Source organism: Psammomys obesus, unplaced genomic scaffold (genome assembly GCF_907164565.1).
Source record: "Psammomys obesus unplaced genomic scaffold, mPsaObe1.curated_primary_1811, whole genome shotgun sequence".
Taxonomy (NCBI): domain Eukaryota; kingdom Metazoa; phylum Chordata; class Mammalia; order Rodentia; family Muridae; genus Psammomys; species Psammomys obesus.
This window is the reverse complement of record NW_026591598.1, coordinates 11,520,183-11,537,721: the sequence shown is the minus strand read 5'-3', so window position 1 is coordinate 11,537,721 and position 17,539 is coordinate 11,520,183. Positions and strand designations below refer to the sequence as shown.

Below are 17,539 nucleotides of genomic sequence, written 5' to 3'. Positions count from 1 at the left end.
TACTATAGTTCCTGTGAATGTTTGTTTCTCAGGCTTGGTATTCTGGTAAGGGTAATCTTTTTAAGTCACTTTTATGGAATGTTATAGGACATGGCCTATTACTCTTATTAGGAGCATGTCTCCTACCAGTGATAATTAAAACCTTCATCAAGGCCTTTTAGAATGTTAAAGCTGATCTACATAAGATTAAACTCCAATGTCCACCCTAGCGGAGGTTGGTAGTCAAAGTCAGGTAAGATCTCTATGAAGACTATTCAACCTAAACAGGGCATGAATAATGGAATTCATGTACAATGAGGGGTAAGAATATCTTTCAAGAGAGACAACCCAAGACAGGCACAACTTTTGCTCCAAAGCTCTTAAGTTATGGTCAGTTTTTAAAATATAAAAAAGAGAAACCTGTGGATAGATGCTTGTTTGTCAGGCTGCTTTGTTACTGAGCTCTCAGCAAAGGAAAGAAAAAAAAAAAAAAAAAAAAAAAAAAAAAAAAAAAAAAAAAAAAAAAACTGGAGACAGGGACAGACAGATGCTTCGCCACGTCCACTTCCTTTTGTTTGTGTGAGGATCATACAGACAGGTGGTTGAGGTAAACAAGTTTGACTTCTCCATGAACCCCTTCATTGTACTGAGGTGCTTTGCTCCGACTATGAAAAGGGACTGTGAAATAAACCAGTATGCTAGATTCTACTGGCAGCCCTCTTGAACAGATCCCATGTGTGGTGTGTTGGTTTTTGAATTTTCTTTCAATCCTCACTCCCCACTCAGGAACTGTTTGACTCTGCTGGTGAGCTCCAGCACTCCAGGAGCCACTTGCCCTTCTCTACCCTCAGAACACAGCCCACTCCTGGCATGGCTCACTCTAGCTATGAAGAGGTTCCTTCCACAGCTTCCCAGGTAAATCCCACTCATCTTAGGATGAGAAACCACAGCGCCCAAGGAACCTTCCCAGACAAGCAGTCCTTCCTTTATCCTTTACCCTTTTTAACTTCCCATAGCACAAGGTTTGAACCTTAGCCTTTAGAATCTGTGGCCACTACTGCCCTTTTTCCCAGTAACAGTACAAATATGAAACAGCAAGGTTTGGTGGCATACACCTTTAACTCAGCACGTGGGAGGCAGAGGCAGACAGACTCTGTGAGCTTGAGTCCAGCCTGATCTACACAGAAAGTCTAGAATGACAGGTTATTCTGCCCAGTCTTCCTCTTAGCCACAGGCTCTCTTCTCCCTAGAGGAAGGCGTCTTAAACTTTTCCCACTGCAACTCTTTTGCTGATGAAATTTGTATGTGATCCTAGGTATATAAATATGTAAAAATTATACAAATCAAGACATTCACTGATAATAAATCATAGAGAAACGTATTTTAAGAGGGCTGGAGAGATAGCTCAGCAGTTAGGAGCACTGGCTGCTCCTCCAAAGGACCCTGGTTCTCTCCCAGATGACACTGCGGGTCACAACTGTCTGCAGCTCCAGTGCCAGAAGGTAATGCCGTTTTCTGGCCTCCACAGGCGGCAGGCACACAAGTGGTGCATAAAAAGCAGGTAGACCACTCAACACACAGACAATTAGATAATTTAAGACAATTATTTACAATTATACATGTAATTTTACATATTAATGAGACGACTATATAATTGTTTACTGTATATAAAGAATTAAATTCTGACTGAATATTTGATAACGCAGAACAGAGTACCTTCAATGTTTTTCTGAGTTAGTTAATACTGTAATTTTGTAATCACCAATGCTAAGAAAGCTGCTGTGCATAAACATACAGTACCACCAGCTGTGGCAGCACATGCCAGCAGACAAGAGGCAGGAAGTTCATGAGTTTAAATCCAGCTTGCACTGTACCTTAAGGTGACCAAGAAAGCACCTGCCTCCAGGCCTGATGACCTAAGCTCAACCTCTGGAACCATGTGATGGAAAAAGAAAGCAGATCTTTTTTAAAGATTTATTTAGTATTTATACAGCATTCTGCCTGTGTACCAGAAAGAGGGCACCAGATCTCATTACAGATGGTTTTGAGCCACCATGTGGTTGCTGGGAATTGAACTCAGGACCTTTTGGAAGAACAGTCAGTGTTCTTAACCTCTAAGCCATCTCTCCAGCCCCAGAAAGCAGATTCTTGTCCTTTGACCTCCACGTGTGCAACCATACACACGCAGAAACACACAAATAAATAAATATGATTTTTAAAGTGTTTTTTGAAAAATAAGTAAATAAGATTATGTGTGGTATGAAACAACAGAATAACCTGTTGTTTAGGGCCACTTCAAAATTGTTGGAAATTCTTTTCTTAATCCCTGACCAAAAAAAAAAAATTTTTTTTTTTTTTTTACATGAGACAGGGTTTCTCTGTGTAGCTTTGGCCATCCTGGACTTGCTTTGTAGTCCAGGCTGGCCTCGAACTCACAGAGATCCACCTGCCTCTGCCTCCCCAGAGCTAGGATTAAAGGCAATTAGCAGAGTATGGTACACACCTGTAATCTCAACACTAGGGAAGCTGAGACAGGAGGATCAATATCAATTCAAAGCTAGCTTGGGCCACATGGTGTCAGGTCACCAGGGATATACACTCAGACACTACCTCAAATAGATGGATGGGTTGAGTGGGAGGGTGGGTGGGTGGGTGGATGGATGAATGGGTGGGTGGGTGGGTGGATGAATGGATGAATGGATGGGTAGGTGGGTGGATGGATGGATGAATGGGTGGATGGATGGATGGATGGGTGGATGGATGGGTGGATGGGTGGATGGATGGATGGATGGATGGGTAGATGGATGGGTAGATGGATGGGTGGGTGGATGGGTAGATGGATGGGTAGATGGATGGGTGGATGGGTGGATGAGTGGATGGGTGGATGGGTGGATGGGTGGATGGATGGATGGATGGATACATAGATAGTGGGAGATGGGGCAGAGAGCTGATCAGTTTAAAAGCACTGAGGTTCTTTCAGACCAGAGTTTGGCTCTCAGCATCCATATTAGGTACATCGGCCTGTAGCTCCAAGGGATCTGACCCCTTTTCTGGCCTCTGCAGAAACCCACATATATGTGGCAAATACACATACAGACATACACGTAATATAACAAGATAAAAATGAATTTTTCCTTTTTTAAAAAGTGAGGGAGATGGTTTGCAACTCAATTGGTAAAATGCTCGCCTGGTATGATGCTCTGAGCAAAAAGCACCCACATGATCACATATTTGAACACTCAGTCCCCAGCTGATACTAAGCTTGGGAAGATTTTGGAACCTTTAGGATACAGAATCTTGCTAGAAGACCATGTCATTTGAGGCAGGCTTTAAGAGTTCACAGGTTCACTGGGAGACAGAGGCAGGCAGATCTCTTTGTTCAAGGCCAGCCTGGTCTATGGAGCAAGTCCAGGACAGTTAGGGCTACATAGAGAAACCCTGTCTCAAAACAAAAACAACAAAAAAGGAGTTCACATCTTCACCCCCTCCCTGTTTGCTGTCTCTGCTTCCTATGTGTGGATGAACGTGTATGTGATGTTCCAGCTCCCTGCCCCAGTCGCCTGCCTGCTGCTACACTTCTCCTGCCATTATAGATTCTTCCCTCTGCAACCAGAAGCCAAAGGAAACTTTCTTCTAAGTTTTTAAAGACTTTTTTTTTAAAGATTTTTAAAGACTTCTTTATTTGTGTATTTTTATGTATATGAAGAGGGCACTGGCTCACATGGGACACAGTTATAAATGGTAGTGAGCCACCGCATAGGTGCTGGGAACTGAATTCCAGCTTCCTCTATAAGGAATCATGTGTTTTATCACAGCAATAGAGAAGTAACTGTTACATCTAGCATGCAGAAAAGCCCTGGGTTTTCCTCTCCTGTACCTCATAAACCAGCTGTGGTATGGCAGCACATGCTTGTAACCCCTTCATTTATGGGTGGCAGAAACAGGAGGATCAGAATTCAAGGTCATCCTCAGATACACAATAAGTAAGTTTGCGATCAGCCTGGGATACATTAAGACCCTGTCTCAAAAAAACAACCCACGAGAAAGCACCCCCACTACAATTAGCAGCGCGCTGGTGTAGAACTGGAGTCAAGAGTCTCACGCAGTGTCTGGAGACTTGTGGCAGGGCCGCACAGATGCTGCAGAATGGGGAGTGCTGCGCACTCGGAACCCACCACGGGTCTTTGGGGGATGCACCATGCGTGACAGGGCAGCTCTGGAGAAACACCCTGCGCTCACCACACAGTCGATTTTTGAGTTAATTTTTGGTGTTATGTTTGGAAACTTGCTGTCACCAAATTTATCCAGTTTCATGACCATATTCAGCTGCACAACCCCATAGTTTGAAAGGCTGTGCCCTGGACCATCACTCCAGACCATCTCCTTTCAACCCACACCACACAGTTCCCTGCCTGTGCCCCCTCCCTTATATACTGTCCTACTTCTCCTATGGACCTATGTTTTCAATCTTACAATTGGAGATGAGTGTGGACCTCTACACGAGAATTCTGCGCTTTGAAGCCTGAGATCTATGGGAACCCTGATTTCCCCCTCCCTCAGCCCTTCCAATTGGAAAATCCCAACAGAGCCTTTTACAGTGAAACTGAGAAAGCAAAATAACTTACGTAGGAAAGAAGCAGAACTAGTACTAGGGGTCAAGTCGAGTTAATAGCCTAGAGCCACAAAGTAGCCTCATGAAAACTAAATTTGCCCTCAGGTACACATAAGCCTCCAAATGCAGGGAGAACTTCCACAAAGGCTAACATCAGTAGCGTCGGGGATAGATGGGAGTGGTCAGAGAGCTAAGCATGGGACTTTCGCCTTTAACTTTAATTCCTTCCTAGACTGTTATTAGTCTATACTATGCCGTTCTTATTTTATTTATTTGTATAAAAAATAAATCTGTCACAGAAGGAAGATTCTGGCCCCAGTCCACACCCAATCCACATACAAAGAGAAGCCATAACTAAGCCTGTCCAGGTATGACTATAAATTAACTGGATGCCTTCTTATGTGGTTTATGGCCACTGGTCTCATTAATTCAGTCACAGTGCAGTTTATGGCTTGAGGAATCTTCTCAGGAAAAGCCTAATTCAATTAGAGCTCTCAGCAGCTCCCTGTGGAAGTTCTGGGATCTCACTTTTACTCACTCACAGAGGGCAGACTGAACAGACCAGATTCCCTCAGAGACACCCCAGCAGCCCAGATCAGAACTGGATGGCCCTGCAGAGCCACGCAGAGCAGGCCAGGACCACAGTGTCACTCAGACACCAACTGATGCCTACAAGCATCACGCTGTGATGGTCGCCTTCAGTTAAGCTCTGGCCTACCATTCAGCCTGTCACCACAGAGTCTCTGGACTCCCTTCCTCCCTCCTTTCTGAGCAACCTGGTTTCTAGTCTACCCCAATCCTGTGTGAACCCTATCTCCACATGGAAGTCAGTCATGTCTCCTTCACTCATTCTTCCCCCGTATTTACAGAGCCCTTTCCATGTGCCACAAGCAGATAAGAAAGTAAAAGCACAAAGTGTTACAACTCGTTTAAAATGTGTCCAGCAGGTTTTCTGGCTTTTACTGGCACTATATCAAAGGCAGAAAGCAAGCAAGAAAGAAAAGGAAAAGAAGACAGAGAAACTAAAGAAGGGAGGTAGAAAGAGTGGGAAGGAAAACTAGCAGGCCGGTCCTGTCTTCAAGGGGCTTCCATGCTCCCCCTCATGGACATCAACTTCTAAGTACAGCACATGCTCCACTTTCATTCCCTCCAAGACTCCACTCAGGTTCCACCTCATGTCTTTGGAAAGCCTCCACCGCAGCCCTCAGGGACTGCCCACTCCCCCTCAGCTTGCCCTCTGCCAGGAGTCTGCCCAGCCCTGAGACACATCCGCACCTTGTTATGTCTTGTCTCATCTCGTCCAGTCCTGAACAGCCTGGAAGCGCCTCCCGAGCAGGGCCCAGGTTTGCTTTTCCTAGTGCAGAGAGGGCCACAAACTGAAAGCCTGCAGGCAGACTACCACTGCTACGCCTCTTCTTGCCTCTTTCCTCACGCTGGCCAGCACAAAAGACACAGCCTTCTCCAGCTTTGCCTGGCGTGCGGCAAGGGCTAGCCAAGTGGTGTTAGCCAGAACTGTTTCAGGATGTGAAGGCTCTGTCTCACACAAAGCTGTGATGTCATCCCTCCTCCTTCGGTGCGCGGGACTCAGACAGACTCCTCTCTTTATAGAAGAGCCACTCTGGTGTGAGAGGTGAGTGGCCCCCAGGCCTGGGAAGGTACAGAACTCCTCACCCTAGCCCTCAGTCAGAGCGGCAGAGAACTTGCTGGGAAAATCCGGGGAGCTCCTGATTTCTGGCAAGCAGTATTAGAATTCAGAGCTCAGTCTGGCCCAAGAAACACCAAAACCTGTCCTACGTGTTGGATGAGCTTTAGGAGGAAGGAAAGGAAATCAGCATGAATCCAGAGAAGAGGGGCAGCCCACCGATCCAGGCCAACCCAAAACTTAGTTCAGTTAAAATTAGTTAGCCCATAAGATTAAAAATACCCACATATAATCACGGGCTGCCTAAAGTATCAGTTGATGTTTATTGGCATCTAAAGAGATGGTTTGGCCCAGTGCGGTGTGTGCAGACAACCTTGGGGAGACTCGTCTGACTCAGACATTTGCAGAGGGAGCCGAGAGCTGCAGGAGCCCACACGGGCGATGGATGACTCAGGACTAACCCAGGCCCTGCCTGTGCTGAGCGAGATTTCTCTGCCTGCATCAGAAGAAAAGCAGGAGGGGGGCCTGCCAGGAGAAGGGCAGGAGCCAGCTGCAGGCTGTACACAGGCTGCTGTTCCCAGAGGACATCTGGGGCCCTCAGTTCCAGGTCCTAGTCATTCCTGGGGGGGTGTGAATGCCGCCACCTCTTAGACAGGCTACTTCATCACTGTGGACCTTGGGATGGGTCACAGTTTTCCCTAAGCCTTTTTAAAACCTGAGCCAGAGAGAATAGTCACCGCCCTGCAGTTCACAGTGATTCTGGGGAGAACGAAATTTCTGAATTTAAAATTTCTTGAACTTGAGACATAACACTAAAAAAACCCCACATTCTCCCTAGTTGGCCAGAGATGGGTTTGTTTGTAACTGTGTGAGCACCCAGCAGTTTCTCAGCTAGGAGTTTAATGAGAAACGGCTAAAGAATAAAATCTACGGCTAATGTAATTAACAACCACTTAATAAAAAAACACCACAAGTCAGGAACAGGCACAGAGAGGTTGTGCTGTGCCTAAAGACACCGGGTCAGCAACGACCAGAGCTGGGGGTAACATGGGCAAGGCCCCCAAGTTCAATCCCTGAACCAAAAGAAAAAGAAAAACAGATCTGAGGGCAGACCTCTTGCACGACCGCCCACTTATAGCAAGTTTCCCATTGAAATTCACTTCTCTCCCCCTCTCCCTCTGGCTGGGGTGGAGCAGAGGCTCCCGCGATCCCTACCTCATTTCAAAGGCTTGCTGCTCCACACACTAGGAAGGTGAGGAGGGCACGCCTCGGTCTGACTTGAGCAGTACACTTCACAGCAACACAGGTACATGGGAGGATGGCGATAGTGAAGACCTTCCATGCTGCTGGGTGGCCAGAGCCTGCAGCCCTCCTTTCCATGGGAGGGACACTGTCTATCCGGGTTACTATATGAATATATCCGGTCATTCTCTCTCCTAAAGCCAACTTGTACCCTTTTTTTTTTTTTTTTTTTTTTTTTTTTCGGAGACAAGGTCTGGCTGTCCTGGAACTCACTATGTAGTCCAGGCTGGCCTTGAACTCACAGAGCTCTGCCTGTCTCTGCCTCCCTCCTGAGTGCTGGAATTAAAGGTCTATGCCACCACTCCCAGATGGAACTTTCAATATGGACCGGGTGTGGTGGTGCACGCCTTTAGCTCCAGCGCTTGATGGGCAGAGGCACTCAGATTTGAGGCCAGCCAGGGCTTCATAGTGAAAATGGCTCAGTGGTTAAGACCACTGCTCTTCCAGAGGTCCTGAGTTCAATTCCCAGCACCCACTTGGGTGGCTCACAACCATATATCGTGTGATCTGATGCCCTCCTCTATCATGCAGGCACACGCTCATGTGTATAAAAAAATAAATCTTGAAAAACAATAGCACACACACATTCAGAGAAAGATGGGAGGCAGAGGCAGACAGATCGCTGTTTGCTGTGAGGTTGAGGCCAGCCTGGTCTACAAAGTAAGTCCAGAAAAGCCAAAGCTACACAGAAAAATCCTGTCTCAAAAGAACAAAAAACAAAACAAAACAAACAAACAAACAAACAAACAAACAAACAAAAAAAAACAACACAGAGAGACTCCCAGCTCCCTGGCCAGGCAGGAAAGAAGACAGGACTTTGGGCTAACAGTCCAGGAATTGTGTCCTTTCCCCCTACTTCAGGTAGGTCACAACCCAAGACACAGTTTCCTTAGCTAAAAAGAAGATAAGTGTTGTATCTGCAGTGCTTTGGAGACACAGCACCAATAAGAATTACGACTCCTGCTTCTAGAGCTAAGAAAACTATGTCACCTGCTCCCATCCCAGAGCGTGCCTCTCAGAGGATACCACAAGGCCCTGAGGGTGACCAAGAGCAGGCTGGTACATTCTTTCTCAAGGGCAGAAGGTCAGAGTCACAAAGCTAGCCAGCCCCTCTGGCTAAAGAAAATACCCTTTCATCGTGAGAGAAGCAAGTCCTGTCAGACTGCTGAGAGAGCAGCTGCAGAGAGGTGACAGGTGGGTCACTACCTGACAACAAGGAACAGGTTCAGTCTACCTCAGAATTTTTGTGCACTCACACAGGCTCAGCGACTCTTAGGGGACAGGCCCCAAAGTCAGGCACAAAACACCTACAGCTCTCTCAGGGAGGAAGAGGGCTCCTGCAGCGGGCATGCCATCCCTGTCAGATGGAGCGCAGGTGGAGTGCAGGAGCAGTGGGGCTGGGCACCACTCCATGCAGGGCCTAGTGCATCAGCTGAGAGCAATGAGAGGCAGTCAATGCAGCTGCACCGCCCAGGAGACTATGACAAGACACCGACAGAATGAGTAGCAACTCAGCACCGCTGAAGAGAACCCTGAGCTGTTTCCTCATCTGCAGAACAGAGGGAGCCTTTATCTCGTAAGACGTTCATGGGGATTAAGTAAGATTACTTTTACAAAGTCCCTGACACTGGTCTGTAGATACTCGATAAATGCTAATTATTATCAACAGAAGTGATGTCGAAGGGCAGGCTAGGCGGAAGGCCGAAGCTGTGGAGAGACAGCATGGGGAGAAGGGTCAGCAGAGGGGAGAACAACTGCTGCAGCCTGGAATGGGTCAGGAAGACAACCTTGGGACTGGAATATCCCCCAAAGGCCCAAAGTGGTACCACTGGGAAACTGTGGAATTTAAGAGGCCTAATAGGTCTTTAGGTCTAATGGCATGTCGTTGGAGGGATGCCAGTACCTCACCTTCCTCCTCCCTCTCTTTGGTTTCCCAGCCATGAGGGAGGCACGTCTGTTCCAGTACACACTTCAAGTGTCACCTCATCTGTAGGCAAACAATGGGCTACTAATCATGGACCAGGGCCCCCAAACCTGTGAACCAAAACAAACTTCTTCCCCTCATACACTAATTATATTTGGTGTTTTTATTATAATAACAAAGATGTGTAACACAGAATGGGGGAAATCTAATAAGCTCTACAAGCTACTACAGTGAGCCAGGCACTCCCTTCCATCCCCTCCATCAATCAGTCTCTATCTCAGACTCAGAAGGGGGAGATAGTCTCATCACTTCACTAACAAGGGAAGGCAAGTCCAGAGAAATGTAGCAATAGGCAGCATCAAGGGCAGAGCCCAGGGTTTCCAACAGGCTCTTCCTTAGAGCAGTGCTGCATGTCCTGGACTGGGCTCACTGGGGGCGAAAGGAAAGGTGAACTCGGTGTGAAGCCGAATGACGCCCAGGCCATGACCAGCCCAGGCCCTCCAAGTGCCCCGGCACACCTGGAAACCCCCTACCTGAAACCTTTCCCCCAGATGCCGGCTGACTTCCCTCACACCATCCTAGCTGTTTTTCCCAGGAGAAAAAGGTCATCCTTTTCTTTTTGGAGTCTTTCTGGAGTCCCCTCTGGGGTTGGGACAGCTTCAAGGTGACCTTTAAGCTGTTTCTTTCCTTTTGAGAAGTAGAAGAGGTAGGTTTGGGTCTCGCTTTAACAAAACCAGGCTCCTGTCTGCTTATGTCACATGGGCAATAATTATTCCCTATCTCTCTGTTCACAAACTTGTACTAGGGAGGAAATAGCAGCATGGGCCTTGCAAAGACCAAAACCAAAACATCATAAGATGTAAAGGGACAAAAGAAGCCTTTTTGTCCCTGATCAGGGGACAAGATGAATACCTGCTTTATAGGCTTCTGGGCCTCTGCCAGGCATTCCAGGTCAGGAATATGGGCAAACAACAGGGGGTGCTGCCAGTGGTGAGCTGGGCTGCAGAGAGCTTCTCCCTGGGAACAACACTGCCTGGGAGTCAGGTGAACTGGGACAAAGCAGAATTCATGCAAGAGCCAAACCACAGTACATGACGGAAGAGCAGAATGGCCCTACCCCAAAGGCTTCTCTGAATTATTCATTTATTCATACATTTATTTATTATTTACTTATCTGAGATGGGGTCTCATGTATCTCTGGCTGGCCTCAAACTCACTCTGTAATTGAGGATGGCCTTGAACTTCTGATTCCTGACTCTACCTCCCAGTGCTGAGATTACAGTCATTAACATCATACTTGATTTGTACAATGCAAGGAATCGAACCTAGGACCTCACACACGGTTGGCAACTAAGCTACATACGCAGTTCTGGTTCTCCCAATAATTTAAGTCCTTCTTAAACCACTAACTCTCCTCCCACCAAGAAAAGGAAAGAACCCCTCACTAAGAGAGAGAAATGCAGGGTCCAGAGAAGGAAGTGATTTGCCTGAGGTCACCTCCCCAGTCCCAGAGGCATCAATTACTCTAGAACATTAACTCTTGCCTTGTCTTCTTGTCTCTCCCAGGTCAATGTCCAAAAGATTCTTCTTTGAGTTCTGGCACACAAGTAGGATGGGAATGAAAACTGCACACGGCACCTTCCATTCCTAAAAGAGGGGTGCCTTGCATGGCAAGGAGCTACCACAGCTGACAGGATGGGAATGCTCCAAAACCCCTACCCAATCTGGGATGATGAGAAAATAGTCAAGACCCTGGAATAAATTCTCTGACTCCTGGAGAGCAGACAGTGCAGAGACCACTGCCTCTGCCCTCCAGCCTTTTAGTAGGGCACCACCTCCCCTCTTTCCACAACCAACTCAAGGAGGCAGCTCAAAAGAAAGAACATGACAGCCAAGGTTACACAGAGAAACTCTGACTCAGAGGGAGAGAGAGAGGGAGAGAGAAGGAGGGAAAAAGAGAGGAAGAGAGAGGGAACGAGGGAGAGAGAGAGTCAGGTGCACATACCCAAATCCCTGAGACCTTAAGGAAGGGCCAAATGGCAGCCCAGGGACAAGGAACAGTGTTGTGCTCCACACTCAAAGGAGACAGGAAGTAGGGATGCCTCTGCCTTAGGTGGCTAAAATACTAACAGTGGCAGCAGCTGCTCACCAAGCACTCCCTATATGTAGGCAGTCAACTTTATATGCATTATTTACATCGTCAGCACACTGCTAGCACTACAGCTAGATATCAGCCACACACACACACACACACACACACACTTTGTGTGTGGAACAGGGGTGGGACCTCAGACTTCATGCATACTCTCTGGCACCGCGCTCCACTCCAGCCAGTGCTTCCCATTTTACGGCAGAGGAACCGAGGCTCAGCGAATGTAAACCCGAGATGGTAGGTGCATTCTATGCAGCAACCTCATACCCGACCTTAATTCTACATGTCAAAGGGAAAGGTGGGGGACGGGTTTTCACCGCCGCCATTGGCACAAGATCCTTGAGATCTTCCGTGGACATTCCCTCTACCCTTTAGCCCCAGAAGGGCCAGGTGCCAAGGCCCCTGTTTTCAGAAGCAGAAAAATGCCTTTCCAAGCCAGACACGAAGGCCTTTGGGAATGCAAGGGGGATCAGACTCAGCCTCCCTATTTTACGAGAGGAAAACTGAAGTCTAAGGTTGAGGAGCTTTACCAAGGGTTTCCAGAAGCAGAGCAACAACAGAAATGTCATCCATGGAGAGGATCATCAGTTGGCTAAGGAGGAATGATGGGTCAAGGTCACAAGGGGAGGAGAGATGAGAACTCAGTTTCCTGAGTAATATTCTTGGCAGCACCCTGTCTCTGTTCCCCAGCCCAGGGTCCCAGGCACCACACTCTATGTTGACAAAGCAGGTCAGGCCCAGCCTGCGCCCACTAGGACAAGAGCTAGCAGGTCTGCAGGGAAGAAGCTGAGACTTCCCAGAGCCAGGTCTTTTTGGTCATGCTATCATCAGCAGAGAGAGCTGCAGTGTGTATGCCAACTCATAGTACTGGGACATGAGGGGGTTGAAAGGAGGTGTTAATTTACAGGCAGCTCTTATGAAGTCTCTTCCTTGTCTCCTACAGACAAATGACATAACATGGTCACTCCAGATTCTTGCAACAAATACAGACACAAGGTTTCATGGCTCAATCGATTTAGTCAAACAGCAATTTGGATTCTTATTTCAGAAGTAAGACCTTCAGGAAAAGGCTCAGCTATTCAAGGTCATGCATTTATGTGAGAATCTGTACACATGGTTCCCCTTGCTCAGTCCTTGATTTTTTTTTTCCAGGAAGCTTAGCTGCCATCAGGGGATAGGTGCTGATGGCCCAGCTCCATGGCCGAACTCTGCCACCGTAACCACCTCAGCACCAGAGCCCTGCACCAGGAAGCCAACTCCTGGATCTATCTAAACAGAGGTACCAGTTCATTCCTGCAGCATGCCCCAGGGCCAGCCTCACACTAGTCTGGCATGGTGTCCTTGGGAAAGCCGCAAAGCTCCTGCCAGGGTCTCTTAACTCCTCAAAGCACAAACCTCAAGCAAAGTGGGAAGCAGAGCCCTAGTACCTTGCGCCATTCATAGTTAGCTGAAAGTTTCCTGAAAACTTATGGGAGCTTGCAAAGCCCCCTGGATACTAGCTCCAGGGACTTCTGGGCTATGTAGCCTCCGGAGAACTCCACCAATCACCCAGCAGAACTGGGTGCTCAGGCTGGGCAGGAAGCCCAACCCTCAGAGAGCAAACAGCTTTTTCATGTCCTCCTTCCAAAAAGAGTATTTTGAAATCTCTTTAGACCCAGCTCTTCTCTGTCTCTTCTCCTTCAATGAGTAGCCAATGTCTCTAGTCAGTTGGGTACAAACCTGAACCAAACTTCAACCTCCTCAGCTTTCCTGCCATCCCCGACAGGCCCGTACACATCCCTGTGAACTGGATAACGGTCGGCATTTCTGGGCTGGAACTTGACTCAGGGGCTTCTGACCAGCCTTGGCAGGCAAAGCTGACAGGTACCACTCTGAGGATGAAGGAAACGGAGATTCTGGATTCTGGTGACCTCTGTGTTCTAAGTCTCCTGTACCCGGTGCCTTACTCTGCACAAAAGATAGGCCGACCCCTAAAGCAGCCTCTCACAAAGAAGGTAATAAATTGCACTGATTCCCGTTGACAGGACGCAAGGTGCCACTTGCTAAAAGATACTCCTGCCTTATACACAGCTAAGCACCTGGCTGATTTCACAAGCCATAGGAGACCTGCCAAGCCTTGGGCGCTCTGAAACTACCAAGTATCAGACGCACCCATCTTCAAATCCTGTGCATGCTCCTGATCCTTCCCTCCCCCTACAGGATGCCAGCTCACAGGCCAGAGTTAGACTGTTCGGACCAACAAAAAGGAGGAGAGGGGGCCAATGTTACAGAGGTGGTTCATTCAGCACCTGAGCAGCCGAATCTGGTAAGAAATGGGGCAAGAAGCTCCCCTATCCGGCAGCAGCAGCCGCAGCACCATCACGCACCTTGAACTTACCTATCTTCATGAGGCAGGCCAGCAGGATCCATAGGGAGATCTCGAAGGGTGTGCGCACATGTAAGTAGTCGATGTCCAGGACTGGAAAGGCCTTGCGAAGTGACTTAAGGCCATGTTCAATGACTAAACTGGTCAAATTGCGGTCGTCCGGGCGGTGGAGAGGCTCTGAGGGAGCAGTGGTAACATCCCCGATTGAGCGTTCCCGCGGTGGTTCAGAACCTCTAATGGTGCTGGCGGTAGGGCTGGGCTGGAGGCCATGGCTCCTAAGAACAGGTAGCAGCCCCACCAAGGCAACCACCACCAGCAAGGACGGGAAGATCCGGGGTGGAGAAAGTCCCCAGAGGCCGGACCACCGAAGCATCATGCTGCTCCCTCAAGTCTAGGAGGCCTCGGCCCTCAGCGAAGTAAAGTGTAAGACCTGGGACATAAGTAGCAAGGAGTACGCCGGTTGGGGGAGGCTGGAGCAGTCTCTAAGAGTTCATGTCTTAGAGAGGTATTTTCGTTTTCTAGAGATTCACAATCTGAAAGTCCAAACTGCAAAAGGGGGACAAGTACCTTGGAGGGACCAGGGAGGAAACCCAAAAGATCTAGAACTCCAGGCTGAGAGAAGGAAACCGGGGAAACTGCGTCCTAAAGAAAGAGGAAGGGCCAGGATTCGCGGGACCACTGGCAAGGGAAAGGAGGAAGGCTGGGACCTTGGACTAAGGAAAATCACCAGGGTGCTGGAATTCGGCTAAAGGGAAGAGGTAGGAGCCCGTGCTAAGGACCGAAAAGGCTAAGACCCACTCCAGAAAAGGGAGAGAGAAGGCTGGAAGGCCAGACCGGGAAAGGAGTAAAGCAGGAAAAAGGCTGGGGCTTTCCCACCCAGAGGAGAGCCGGGGTCCAGGCGCGCCGGGCTGAGATTCCGGGGAAATGGAGGGAGGAGGAAGACAGAAGCAGACGGCCTGGCGGGAAGGCGCCTCGGCGCAGGCTGGAGGCGGCTCGCAGTGAGCCAGCAGCAACACACCCCTCCTTGAGACCCCGGTACAGTGCCGGCCCAGCGGCAGCTCCTTCACGGTCAGCTCCAGCTCCACCTCCAGCCCTGACTCGACCCCGGGTCCCGCGACAGCGGACTGATTCCTCGCTGAGCACAGCGCAGCCATTTATAGGCACCAACGAGCAGCCGGCGCGGCGGGCTAGAGAGACCTGTCAGCGCGCGCGCGGTGCAGCGGCCCCTGTCGCCGAGAGAAGGAACTATCGCGTAAGAAAAGGAAGCCGAGACAGGGCGCGGGAGGGGGGGGGGGCAAGGGAGTACAGTCTAACAAGGATGAAATGCTGGACTATCCGCAAAGTATTTTCTCGTTACCACGTGATTATGAAACGTTTAGCGTGAAAGGGGTTGGGTGGGATCTTGGTTCGGAGGTAGAGCGCTTGCCTACCATGTGCAAAGCCTTGGTTTTAATGCCCGGAGCCACAAAATAAAGTTAAGTAAAAAAAAAAAAAAAAAAAAAAAAACTAATGTGGGCTAGAAATCTAAACTCGAGATGTTCTCAAGGGTAGGTTTGTGCTGCGCATGAATCCTTTCCTGCATTGCCTTCCCTTGACTGTGGCGTCGTAACTCCAACTCCCCTGCCTCTGTCTCTAGGTCCAAATTTTCCCTTTTATAAGGACAAATTGAATTAGGAATCGGCCCTAATGGCTTTACCTTAGCTTGATCAACTTCAAAAACTCAATCTGAGCCGTGAACGGTGGCTCCCACCCGTAATGCCAGCACTTGGGAAACTGAAGAAAGAGGAATTTGAACTCGAGATCAAGCTTGTGTAACAAGTGACTTCCAGACCAGGCTGGGGTACAGAGAGAGAGACCCCCGTCTCACAGAGAGAAATAAGGCACATTCTCAGGCACTGAGGGGGTAAACAGCGGTAAGACTTCAGCTTCTTCTAAAAGGGCATATTTCAACCCACAACAATAGTGAAACGAAACAACTAAAAAGCAAGAGGCTGGGCATTGTTTGTGTCTTTCTGTCTGGTTGGTTGGTTTAAAGAGAAAAGAAGAATTTTTATTACCTGCAGGCAGAACACAGTTTCCAAAACTCGCATGGTCTCTGTTTTGTGAGACGGGCTCTCATTATGTAGCCCAGCCTGGCTTCTTTTTGGCAACCCTCCTGCCTCTCCCTCTCAAGTGGGATTACGGGTATGTATGACCACACACAGCTGGAACTGAAATTTGAATGAATGGTGATGACTGGTATTTGGAAAGTTCAAAAAAAGGATGTAGATGTGGTACAATCATTGGGAATTTTTTTTGTTTTGTTTTGTTTTGTTTTTCTGAGACAGGGTTTCTCTGTGTAGCCTTGGCTGTCCTGGACTCACTTTATAGACCAGGCTGGCCTCTAACTCACAGAGATCCTCCTGCCTCTGCCTGCCTGAGTGCTGAGATTACAGGGGTTACAGGAGTGTGCCACCCTAAAATTTTTTTAAATTTTATTTATTTTTATGAACATTTGGTGTTTACGTGAGGGAGTTAAATCCACTAGAATTTTAGTTACAGACCAGACAGTTGTGAGCTGCCATGTGGGCGCTGGAAATTGAACTAGGAAGAGCAGCCAATGCTTTTAACCACTGAGCCGTCTCTCCAGTCCCCCCTGAGAATTTTTTTGAATCACTGAAGTGCTGTCCTGTTTCGCAGAAGGGTGAATTAAAGCTGAGAAAGTCAAGGTGACTCACTCAAGGTGATCTCAGAGGGGCTGGTTTTAGTTTGACAAGTCTTTCCCGGGGCCTCTTGACATGGCTTTGTGCTGGACTAGCAGCGCAGACATGGCGCGTGGGGTGGGAGTGGGGTTAGTGGCAGGGGGAGTGGAGATAGTGACTATGGGCCAGCTCAGGAGCTCAAAGTGAGCGTCTAGCGGTGTCCTGTCCCTTACTGGGCAGTCGGGCCAAGGTTACCCAGAGGCAGTAATGCTGTGTGGCTTACCAAGCACTCAGGATTTGTGCACCATCCTGTAGGTATGAAATCCTTCCAGAAAAAAAAAAAAATACTTTTAAGTAACAAGAGTGTGACATGACAACTAAGCGTGAAGACATCACTGACTTCTGAACTTGACATTTTCCAGGAATAGGTTCAGACACTGAGAAGTGACCACAAAAATCCAGAGAGATGGTAGCTAAGAGATAGGAGTTATGGAGCAGCATCCAAATCTCCGGCTCTCACATTTAAAATACAAGAAAATAAAAAGGAAGAAAGGCAAGTAAACCCATGTACCTGTCATCCCAGCACCACGGAGGATAGAGACAGAAAGGATTGCTGGGGCCTTGCTGGCTATCAGCCTGGCTTCAGGTTCTGTGAAAGACTCCATTTCAAGGGACTAGAACAAAACGATGGCACCGGAAACCTGATTCCTAGTCTGGCCTCCCAGTGTAAGGCCTTTGTACCCGCGCACACCACACATGTATGTATATATTATACACATACACACATGAGGGGAGTATTATGGGATTCAGAGAGTATTATGGGATCAAATGTCCTAGCTTGAGCAAGACCTTGGGTTCAAGCCCCAACACTTTAAGAAAACA

The 17,539-nt window shown here is 48.3% G+C and overlaps 1 protein-coding gene across 1 annotated transcript in view; it reads right to left on the bottom strand.

The window, feature by feature from the left end:
• Nucleotides 1-15,223, bottom strand: part of Slc9a1 (solute carrier family 9 member A1) — a 56,343-nt gene extending 41,120 nt beyond the window's left edge. The window contains exon 1 of the mRNA XM_055611115.1: nucleotides 13,989-15,223. Within this exon, the coding sequence (XP_055467090.1) occupies nucleotides 13,989-14,352 (364 nt within the window). The 5' untranslated portion in view covers nucleotides 14,353-15,223. The remainder of the gene's footprint in view (nucleotides 1-13,988) is intronic.
• Between the last annotated feature and the right edge of the window lie 2,316 nt (nucleotides 15,224-17,539).